This window comes from Diadema antillarum, unplaced genomic scaffold, assembly GCF_040938485.1.
Source record: "Diadema antillarum isolate AM-2024a unplaced genomic scaffold, OU_Dant_1.0 seq00002665_RagTag, whole genome shotgun sequence".
Taxonomy (NCBI): Eukaryota; Metazoa; Echinodermata; class Echinoidea; order Diadematoida; family Diadematidae; genus Diadema; species Diadema antillarum.
Window position 1 is genome coordinate 25426 of NW_027273265.1, and position 12798 is coordinate 38223.

At 36.3% G+C, this 12798-nt stretch overlaps 1 protein-coding gene across 1 annotated transcript; it reads right to left on the reverse strand.

The window, feature by feature from the left end:
• Window positions 1–2971: 2971 nt before the first annotated feature.
• LOC139715038 (protein YIPF2-like) lies at window positions 2972–6540 on the reverse strand (the record flags this gene model as incomplete). Its single annotated transcript, XM_071626664.1, has 2 exons — window positions 2972–4129; window positions 6358–6540. Coding segments are annotated over 2 exons (348 nt in total), but the record flags the coding sequence as incomplete, so codon positions are not given.
• Window positions 6541–12798: the final 6258 nt, after the last annotated feature.

The window sequence follows — 12798 nt, forward strand, 5'->3', positions numbered from 1 at the left end:
GGCTGAGATATCCAAAAAAAAGTGATAATAATAAAAGACTACAGGCCACAACTTTATTAGGATCTCTTTGTCTCACCTTGTTTTTGGATTTCTCGGCCACTTCAAAACCGATTTTCATCAAATAAACTTTTGATACCCCTTAGAATTTCATGCTCTTTGACAACTCATAGAGTGGTTTCTGCACATCTTGCAAAATGTTTAAAACCAAATCCTCACCTCAACCAGAACTGTACACTCCCTTTAATATCAATTACATGTACTGTAAAATATGTTATATTTCGAGATGAAATTTTCGCTAATTGGAGGCCACAGGCCTTGCATGTGGCGTTGGCATTAATGAGCATAAAGTGAAGGCAAAAACTTAAGCATGCATTTTAATTTTGCAAATCATGGCTCTGGCAAAATTCGCAAAATGAAAATGCATGTGAACATTCCTCGGTTTACAATATGAAGAAAATATGTTTATACGAACTGCAGTAAAAGAAGCACAGATCGCTGCTCCTGGTCAAAGCTCCAATGTGCAGTTGGTAGATGTACCATTTTGATGCACTACAATGTATTGGATAATCTGTGTGTATCTGGGCTTTATGATTTCTCATCCTTTTCCAAGTCTGCTCTCCACATTACATGCAAGCCAGGGTACAGTAATGTATTGTAATTGCCGTGAATGGGTTGGTTTTCCTTGTTATACCTTTCTGTTCTTGTTTTGTTTTGTTTCTTTTCTTTTTCTTTTTTCTTTTTTTTGGGGGGGTTGAGGGATCGGGGGATTGAAGTTGAGTGTAATACAAATGTATTTGCAATGTTATCTGTCGAAATACACACTGTACTAAAAGCCAAATATTTTGTTATTTAGTTCTTTATTCTCCATATTTGACATCAGAAACATGAATTCATGTAACTTTAATATAAATAAGCAAAGTAAACATGGATCAACAGATGACTTTTATCTCAAAATTCTCCATCAAGAGTACCACTATAATTTTCACAAGAGAATCAAAAACTTTGACAAGATGATAATCATTACACACGTAATTGTATTCAGTTGATTTCAACACCCCTGTACAAAGAGCTCAATATCCTTAGCATGCTCGGAATGATGATAACCCGCATACCATCACTTTGTCTAAAGTAATGATTGTCTAGGACTTTGTTAACTCCCTCATCACTATTCACTGCATCAAGTAGATTATATAATAACATAATCAATTTGACAACACCCTGGTAGCGCTGCTTTGTAAGGTAAAGACTATGAAAGGGATACATTTAATATTTTTGTGTGTATGTGTGTGTGAGATAATGAGAAACCTCTTATAAATACAGTGCACTCCCGTTATAACGAACACAGTTACAACAAAATTCTGGTTACAACAAAGTAAAAATTCGGGATGGAACATTGTCCAGTCTATGTATTTTGATTGTTTATTAATATTTGTACGGTTACAACAACATTTCGATATATTGAAAGAAAACTGCCGGTCCCGAGGACTTTGTTATAACGGGAGTCCACTGTACCATCATAAGAGGAATTCAAAGATTATTAAATGAAAATTGGTTTTGAAATGGCTGAAATGCCCCAAAACAAAGTCTTCATAATAAAAGGTGGGACCCCCTTTTAAAAAGGTCACTTTGTTATACCTTGTTTTGGGGTATCACAGCCATTTCAAAAGCGACTTCCATCAAATAAGCTTTGAATTCCTCTAATATTTTCGTAAGTGGTTTCTAATTACATTGTACAATGTATCTTGCAAAAAGTTAAAATCTCAATCCTCCACCACAACCAACACTATACCAGCCCTTTAAATACATCTAAACTGTAAGGAGAACCAATCTCCAAATGGAGAAATGGAAAACAAACAGATGGACATACAGAATTGGATACCCATGTAACAGGCCAGGACTTGTGGATGTGTGACTGAAATACTTCACACTACAAAGGCAAAGTTGACTCTGGCAGTTGAATAGATAGTGTAGTATGACAAACAATGAAAGAAGTGTATAATGTATGTACAAAGTGGCAGAGTGCTTGTGGCAAAAACTAAACCAAACTCGAAAATATTCTACACTTCAGGCCACCGCACAGAATATGTCTTTCGGTCGCACAACTGACCAACTTTGGATCTGAAATGAATCACAATAGCCTCAGAAAAAACATGCTTGCTTATTTCAGATCCAAAGTCGGTAAATCGTGCGACCGAAAGTCGTATAGTGTGCGATGGCCTTCAGATGCTCAAGTCCCTCAAGCAACCTCCAAAGATCTTATGGGAAATGAACATAAAATTACCGGTACACATTCCTTTAATACTAGTAATGAGAAGTGAAGTGATGATACAACACATTGTCAGTGTCTCAAGTTGGGAAAAATAATGAAGTTATAGCAGGAGTATTATTGCACATTATGACAGAGATACAGGCAAAATCTATCATATTCTGCTACACATTCATGATTAAAAATCTGCATGTACAATGTGACCATGCATCCTAACCATTCACTACACCTGCACTACACGTATGCCTATAATGTTTGTTTTTTTAAATATACACTGCTTTCCCCTCTTCCCACAAAACAAAAACACTCTGAAAATTCAACACAAAATATCAATGACATGCACCACTATGCAGATAAACAAAATGATAGTAATCTAGAAGCTCATGTTTGGAAGAGTACAAAACAGACTCGACATGAACATTTGTTACTGTATGACTTAGCACTCTTGGCCTGTCTATAACGGTCTATAGCAAAACAAACAAGGTAAATAGAAGTTGAATGAGCAGTACACAATTCATGTAAAGAAAATCATGTTCAGAATGCAACTATACTCTGATTACAACAATGGATTAACAACACTTCTCTCCTAACATCGATGAGGTAAGGCCAGATATCTTTAGGTTGCAGTGGAACTGTAAATATGCATGTTTTTAGTACAACTTGATGTACACATATTTAAAGAATTGAACAGAAAAATATGTGGCTCATTCCTTGCTTTGCAGTTTTTCACGACACAAAAAGGTTTTAAATGTCATCAGTACCAACATATGAAAACAGCTGGGAGCAATTTCACAGTTCGCGTACTTCAGAATCAGAACTCACCTTGTTGCTCATGCCATCAACACTTCTATCTGCCAAGATATTAATTTACTGCCATAAGTTCATTAAAAATTTCCCTACAAACCACACGCAGTCAACTTGATTCCCGTGAAACAGGCGTTCTATTGACCCCTCTTTACCATAGCACCAGATCACACCACAAAGGTGGTACATTGTAGCCATTATTTGTGAATCACTGAGAGATGTTCCAGTCAGATGTGGAGTGATTGATTCACAAGGTAAATCTGTGACAACATAGCAATAAGCAGAATACAATATGAAGAAAAACAAAATGTCACAAGAGAGGTAAAGGCATGAGCCTCAAAATATATAAAACAAATATCTCATAGTTTATTACTCCAGTACCAATCAGTGGTGTGAGCTGAACTTTAACATTTGGGAGTCTGACACTAGAAGACTTCAAAGTGCAGCAAATACCGAAGAAGAGCAAAGTAAGCTGTGTGACATCACAATCACACACAAACAAACATACATATACCCACACACCTACACATATACACACAGACACATAAACTTATGTATGTAACACAAATAAATGTGTGCATATTATCATGCACACCATGACATGATTGGGATTAGAATACAGTGTGCACTGTTTATACATGGCCTCATATAGGATGTCCAACTTGTAGATTTTGAAATACACCTACTGTCATCTGGGACTACAAGTGGCTTACAAAGCAAACGACTAGTACCAGGAGGTAAGCGACACACACACACCACACAAACATGCATACACCACACACATACACAAGCACACACATACAAACACACAACCTAGAAGATGCCCTCTTGTACAACATATGCTGTCATATTCATGCATTCTTCTCAACCTCCATTGATTGAGGCTGAGAGCGGCTAAGAGGGGATATCCTGCAATGGTTGTGACGCTGGCATGTTGCCATGGGCAGCTGTTCCAACAGGCTTGGGAGTGACGTGGGCTTGTTTTGTCGTATGGTGGACCACAGGTGCCGCAGTTGTAGTTGGGTCAGGACCATGGTGAACAGTGTGGAAAAAGTACATCTGATGAAGCAATGAAAAATTGAGCGTTTAAACACGACTACATCACACTCGAGTAAAAATAATCTATAAATATCCACAGCAACAACATTAAAAAAAAAATAATGCAGGCATCAACTCGAACCAGAACATTATTTGCCTGATGAAAATATTAGTTGGTATCAGTAAACTGAGTGATTGTTATCAATGGGAAATCGGTCATAATCCTCCAGTGACTGGGCACATGGTTACATATTTTACTATTACAAAATTCTTCGTATCAACCCAAGATTTGACAATTTTTAATAGAAAACTCACTGTAAAAGATAAAAAGAAGTGTCCTTATAATTTTCTTCATGCACAAACAGCAAATGTAAAATATTAACTACAGAAAGATTGTTAAGAATTAATAGGTAAACAGCAATTATAGCCATATACTACATCTGATTTGATAATAGAGGCTTTCCAAGGTAAAAGGAGCAAATAAAATTTGGGGTTATGAAAATGTGACATTAGACATCTTGCAACCACTGAAGTATAATTTCATCTTCCATTAATGAGAACCGCACATGCCCAAAATACATTTCTTTATACCGGACCCAGACTTTGGAATAATTTAGATAATAGTTTAAAAGATTCCCCCAAATTTGTTACATTTAAATACAAACTCAGAAAATATTTACTTTCTACTTATAATCTTAGATAATTTAAATTGTTTTGATTCATGCTTGAGCCTTCACTTGTCCTGATGTCGCAGCACTTGGCGTGTTCTGTGTGCAGACTTCTCTTCTTTCTTCTCTCCTCTTCCTTTCCTGTCTTTTGTTCTTCGTAGACTTGTATTGTTACCGTCTTCTCTCCTCTCGGTACTGTCTCGCGTCTTACAGTGTATACGTGTGGGTAATCGAATGTGTGTACGAACGTATTGTCCTTGTCATATTTTCCCGGTACACGTGGTTCAGTGAGCAGTGTCCGGGCACTAGCATTGGTATTCTATATTTTTTCCCAACCGGTGTATCTCAAAATAATTACATGTATATTGTTATAGAATAGTATATAATTTACTCATTATTTGTCTAGCGATCCACGTCCGACAAGCTATGCTTTTTAGTGGATCACTATTTTCCATAATCGAATTTATTTTCCGCTCGCCCACGAAGTATTTATACAGTGTTTTCCTAAATATTGTACATGTTATATGTTGTTCTATAATTTGTCTCGTATATATATTACATGAATCTTATGCAAACGTTTGAACAATATTTCATCACATGTATACTTTGTACTATGTTTTTTGATTTTCGATGATTGGAAATAAACTATGATTGAATTGATTGAATTGATTGAAAATAATTGATTGACTTGGTTTCTATCATGTTAACCTAAACAAATGTTTTACAGTAATCTCTTTTTTTATTTTATGATTTGAAACAATTTTGCACTTTTCTGCAAACAATTTCAGCTGTATGATGCGTCTTTCTGTGACACGAACACAAAAAGCAAAGTTGGAAATGTAGTCTCAATAAATTCCTTTACAGGACTCGGAGAAGGGGAATGAAGGTCCACAACATAGCTAATAGGGCACAAAAGCAGTATGAAGGAGCAGAAAAATGGTCCTCCAAATAGGATAGGAGCAATTATACAACACCTATTTAGAATGTAGCTATCCGATTGGTCGATTGCTCATCACGTGACATAATAGTGAAAAGTCTCTCTGGCTGTCAGCCGTGCAATTTTGTTTGAGCCAAAATGGATAGCGCATGGCTGACGTCAGCCATTTCCATTGACTCCCATGTTAAACTCAAGAATGACTCGAAGTTTTTGTTCCATCGCATGGCTCTGATGTCACAATAAAGAAACATTTACTGCGCGCACTCAACAATTACAAGCACGCTTGCGAGTGCGTACTTTTGTCACTCATTTTTGTAAACGACTTCGTTTCGGATATATACATACATGGTGACTGTGACTGTGCATTTACTCATTCGTCTTTCACAGAAAATGGTTGCCATTTCTGTGCTAAATTCAAGAATCCGTGTGGACCAAATCTGTTGATGTTTGAGGTGTTGTATAAAACAAATAGTGTATGGTCTTTACCCGGCCGTGCAATGGAACAGGTGGAAGCTGAGGCGCACTATTCAACTCGGCTTCGCCTCGTTGAATAGAGCGCCTCTATCTTTCACCTCGTGCGAAATCTTGTACCATTGCACTCGTGACCATTCACTATTTGTATATTGTCTACGAGTGCTACGGACCTTGAATCCTATAGCAAGGCCAGCATGGAAGGCGAAGACCAGAAAGAGGGCAATGGCAGCAAACTTCTTGTCGTCGCCCTTAACCGAGGGCCAGAGGGCCAGGAGGAGGACGGCACTGGACAGGACCAGTCCAAGTAGGACCAGGACCCAACGCAGCCATTCATAGTCTATCATCCACAGCATCTGTGGGAAGAGAATCACAAACACTGAAAGTAATGTGGCATCTGAGCAATACTGCATTTAAAAAAAAAAAGATAACCTAAATGCACTGACACACACTCCTACAACACACAACAATATTAGGGCAATTACCCCCTGGCTAAATACTGGTCAGTGGTAAGGTTAGAGTAAAGATTAGGGTTAGGTTTAGGGTTAGAGTTTGGGTAAGGGTTAGGATTAGGTTCAGGATTAGGATTAGGGCTAGGGTCGGGGAAGGGTCAATTCAATTCAATTCAATTCAATTCATTTATTTTCATTCTTCTTCTTTCTTCTTTTTCAACAAAAACATAACACAAGATAAATCAGGTTTTACATCATAAACAAAGAACATTTGTCTTAATTAATAAATGGTATCAATAAACATAGGAGTGCATACTGGCAAAAAAAAAAATAATACAAAGTCATGCTTCAGTTGAAAAAAAAAGGAAGAAAGAATAGAGAGGTCCACTAAAAAGCAAAGCTTGTAGATTGTGAACCACTCATAAAACCTATAAATTACTTATTTACAAACACTTGTGACGAATATAATATACGACAGGACGGGACAAAACAGAAGAAACGCAACAACATGACACAACTTGCCAGAATAGATGAAAAGTATGGAAGGAAAGAAAGAAGAAAAGAGAGAATGAGAGAATACCTACACGCTGAATAAGGGAAATGGAACAGAGGATGGTAGAGAATGTGCTTCATAGAGTTGGTGCTGCATGCAGCTGAGCAAGGATTGTAATGGCTACTTCTTTACGTAATAATAAATTCAGTGTTTGAATGATTGGTGGGTGGATGATGAACTCTGAGGTTAACAAAAACTATAGCTGTTAATGAAAAAAAAAAACATGTCAGGGAGGATTTAATAAAAAAAGTTTCAACTTGCACTTAAAAGAATACAAAGATGGGGAATTTTTTATTTCACAGCTCAGTGAGTTCCAAAATCTAGGACCAGTGTATATAAATGTATTCTGAGCCAATAAAGTTCTCAGGAGGGGTAAATGAAACTCATTAGATTGTCTAGTGGGATAATCATGAAAAGACTGGTTCCGTGGGAACATTGAATTAAAAATACTGGGAAGTGCATTTACATTGTAATTAAACATAAACTGACCAAGTTGAAAAAAATACAAATCTTTAATTTTCAAAATCTCATGTTTAATAAATAATGGCTCTGTATGGGAACGTGGCGGGACGCCACAAATAATACGAATAACCTTTTTTGTAACAAAAGTAATTTATCTAGTAAGTTTTGATGGGCACTACCCCACGCTAGGAGTCCGTAATTAAGATAAGGTAAAATTAGAGAAAAATATAACGTCAACAAAGAGGACAATGGAATATGAAACTTGAGTCTATTAATAATACCAATATTGCGTGAAATTATTGTACTAATGTTAGTAATATGCGGCCTCCACGAAAGTTTATCATCCACTGTGATACCAAGGAATTTTATATGAGGAACTCGTTCTAACAAAGTGTTATCAAGAACAATACCTGTGTCTAAATCTTCTAAAGAATTACTAAAAAACATATACTTAGTTTTCTGAAGATTAAGAGATAATTTATTAGCTCTTATCCACTGAGTTACTTTTTTCAATTCGGAATTAACTATGCGTACAAGAGTATCTGGATTTTGGTGAGAAAAGAAAATATTTGAGTCGTCAGCAAAAAGTATAAATGAGAGTATGTCAGATGATCTACAAAAGTCATTAATATAAATGATAAAAAGTAAAGGTCCTAATAAACTACCCTGTGGGACGCCACATTTAATGAATTCTAAACTCGAGCTGTTTTCGGTTTTGTAGGTAACTCCTGAACCACTCCAAGGCCTTCCCGCGTATTCCATAATGAGACAGTTTATAAAGTAATATTTCATGATTAATTGTATCGAAGGCCTTGGAGAAGTCCAGGAAGATACCAATAAGATGAGAATGATTATCAATAGTGTGCGCAGCGTGGTCAATAAACTTTAAAAGAGCATGAATGGTGCTATGTTTCTGACGGAACCCAAATTGAGAATTTGTAAAAACATTATGCAAATTCAAAAAATTAATTGTTCTTGTAAATATCAATTTTTCCAATATTTTAGATAAAGATGAAAGCAAAGAAATAGGTCTATAATTACATATATCAGAATCATCTCCTTTTTTAAATAAAGGGAAAACCTTAGCTATTTTCATAAAATCAGGAAAAACACCACTTGATAAGGATTTATTGAAAATATATGAAAGTGGGTCAGCAATTGAAGATATAATCCCCTTTAAAATAAAATTACTGATGTCGTCATAACCGGCACTTCGCTTGTTATTCATTGCGATAACAATATCTTTTATTTCATATTTTGTTGTTGGAACAAAAAAAAATAGAACTGGAATTGGATTGACCTAAAAATTTAGAAAAATGTATATTTGACTGCAGTATTTTTTCTGCCAAATTCTCTCCAATCATTGAAAAATAAGAGTTAAAAATATTGACTATATCATTAGGATCTTCAAAAACTTTATTATCATGTCTTATTTTTATAATTTCTGATTTCTTTTTTGATATATTCATAGCCTGCTTCAACACCTTCCATGTATTTTTCATATCATGTTTATATTTTTCTAACTGAATCATATAATATTTTCTCTTTTCCAACCGTATAATCTTCGTTAAAATATTTTATACGAAGTGTATTTATATTTTAACTTCTCAGTTTTTTTCATTTTTAATTTATAATATAACCTATTTTTCCTATTTATTGAACGAAGAAGAGATTTTGTAATCCATGGTAATTTGGGGGACGTTTTATAATTAACTGACTTTTTTTTTAATCTGGGAATATATTCATCTAAATGTCTATTAATTATCCCTGAAAAATTCTCAAACGATACATTTATATCATCATTATCATAAACACTAGACCAATCAGCCCTGTCTAGGTTAGCACCAAGACTAGCCAAATTTTCTGGTGTAGCTCTACGTCTGGATGAAAAAGAATGAAACTTATCAACACAATGTTTAAGGTCAAAACATGCTACATAGTATGGGGAAATGATCAGTAATATCAGATAAAATTATGGAAGAATTTAAAATCTGCACGGAATTAGTAAAAATATTATCAAGGAGGGTGGCGGAATGATTTGTAACACGAGTTGGCTTCGAAATTAATGGCAAAAAAGAAGCTGACAAAAACATTTCAAGAAATTCTTGAGATGTATTATCATCATTCTTAACCAAATCAATGTTAAAATCACCCATTATGAAAATATTTTTATTAATAAAATGGGTTTTTTTTTTAAAGTTTGATATACAATCCAGAAAATCTTTAGGACTTGAACTTGGGGGTCTATAAACAATACCAATCATAATATTTTTACTTTGCGGAATGATTATTTCCACAAACAGGGACTCTAAAATATCATTCATGATATTGAATTCATCACAAACACCATATTCAAATTTTTGAGATAAATATAACGCAACTCCACCACCCGTCCTGTTCCCTCTGTTATTAACAATAAAATCATAACCATTTAATGCATACAGCAAATTATCATCAGATGATAACCATGTTTCAGATAAGCCTATCACTGAAATTTGATGTTTATTTTGGTTATCTAATAATATCTGTAATTCATCAAAATGTTTATTAATACTCCTTATATTCAGATGTAACATAGAAAAAGTGCATTGTGAAAAAACTCTTTGTAAAATCTTTGAATTGATCAACAGTGACATACTTAGAAGGAGTTGGAGTTAAGTCATGTTCAAAATCAAAAGCATTATATAAATCTTTTGAAGATGCGTTAACATTGTTGGCAATAAAATTATCAAAAAAAGCAGACGAATGTAACTGAGTACGACTTAATTCCGAAGGGAAGCGTCTAAACAAATCAAAGAGTTCATCATCATCAAGGGAATCAAATGCTGCATTGAGTCGATTAGCCATAAGGAGAGTCATAAAGTATATGAAGGCATGTCAACTGATGAATTTGTAAAGGAATGAAATATAATGGCACAAGGGAAGCACTAACAGCCCCGGGTTCACGGATAGTACAGCGAGTAGGCAAATTCACATGGAGATAGATTTCTGGCAACATAAACAAAAACATAAAATACATAAACAGCATAGGAAAAGAACATAAATTACATAAACAATATAGGTAGAAAGCGTACACACAATCAGTCAAAGTCTGTAGGAGAACTTTGACTGGACCAGTACAAAGCATGTAAACGGACATAGAAATAGCTCCCGAATTTGAACAGATTTGCTGTTTGTAGGAAATAGTTATGAATATTGTCTAAAAAAATTATTGATTTGTAGGATGGAAAAAAAAAAAAAACATCTGTAAATTCATTCTGTATATCTCACCCTCGCTCCCGATTCCACCCCCTCCCGGTGTTCAACGCACTGATTGCATGTGTACAAAAACTACAGTTTAATTTGTAATGATTGACAAGATGGGAAAAATAGTGGAATTAAACGCACTCGCGTGTAAAAGGAGCAAAAAATAAGAGTGTTTTGATGAGGAGGGTGAAGAAGGCGAAGGTGGGACAGACAAGTATTTCATAGGCATGTGTTGAAAAAATCAGCAAGAAAAATGCTAAGGCTGTTTAAGCACACATACAATTCAGTTTTTACTGGGTGGTTGAATTTTCGTGCAACCAAGGCAGGTGCAACCAGGCAGGTGCAGGCACGTGCAGGCAGGTGCAGGCAGGTGCAACCAGGGGGTAACTAGCCTAGACCCATAATATACCATTCACAATGCAGCCGCTTGCATAGTTCGTTTATTTAAAGACAAAGGTGCATTTGATCACAAGCTGTTACACTGTGACACACAGGTAATGATACTTTGCAGTTATCCTTTCATCACCTCAATCTTAAAGGGGAAGTCCGGACGATTATCAGCCGTTTCGTGTGTAAAGAACAATATTTCATGAGCCTATTACCCTTTTCCCGACGAGAAAAGACCATCAGATAAATTTACTATGATTTTTTTTTTAATAAGGTAATTCTTCATGTTCGAATCCGTCGCGAGCTGCCCTTCGTACTATCTGTCCCAGGATGCATTGCGCGTGACGTATCGGGCGCAGTTTCCTCAGCTGAGAGCACCGCGAGCGAAGCCCAGCTACGCATCGATCTTCCATTGCACTGCTGACTGCGGGCGGTATCTGCATGCCTGCATAGGTGTGCCTTGTCGGCGCTACTGCAGGAGACCGTACACCGATTTAGGAGTGCTGTTGCCAAACGCTGTATTCCTTTATTCAAATAATCTTCGTTATATATCTATATAAAATCTTCAAAGATTAATGTAAAATAGTTGCAATGCTATAACATTTTCGTTTAAATTGAAATATGTATGTATTATAATACTGCCGTACTTATTAGTGTCCACCCCATCACTTACAATGCATTAGCTGTTGTCGGGCTGTGCAGGCATACATTTACGTCTGCTGCTGCCAAGTGCTATCACAATCCGCGATCGTTTTTTTCGACTTCTGAGTGTGAACAATCTGAAATCAGTCTGTCAATGTCAGAATTATTGCCTCTTTTGTTGTCCGAGACTGTTGAAAAGTGTGTCTGACGGTGATAAAATACGACAGTATACATGTAACTTGAACCGAGGAAGAAACGCCAGCGCCAGCTTGGTACCGCCGCCGCGCCGCGCCGGTAACTACGACCAGCAGCCCAATACACACAGCGTAATCGGGCTGCGTGTTGTAGCATTCAGGATCATGTAAAGGTAGTATCGTGGATAGATATCAATTTAAAATCGAAATATTTCTTCAATTTGAAGACTTACTACGTAGTAAAGTTGAAGTATTGACAACACCCTAACACTTGACGCATCGGCATTTTTTTAATGAAGCAATAGATCATGCCGCGTGCATCCGCTGTGTGGTCAGAGACTGTTGAGCGGTACGCTACTACCACTTACTTGGCCCGTATCACCGTTGCTCAAGCAGGGCTCCCCCGAGCCAGCTGACGCTCCAAGCAAAAAGCAATGTGAGGAGGAAACGTCACGCTGTCACGTGATCTTTCTCGCCGGCGTACAGAAATCGAACGGTTACGATTCAAAATTAGTGATGCTAAAAAATCGATTGTGGCGAGTTGGGAGGGTCTTTTTCAATGAAACTTAGTCATTATGGTCCTTTATTTATGTAGATTTTGGTTAATTTTTTTCAAAATCGTCCGGACTTCTCCTTTAATCAATGTCCATATTCATGCATAAGCCTTGCAAACATCAT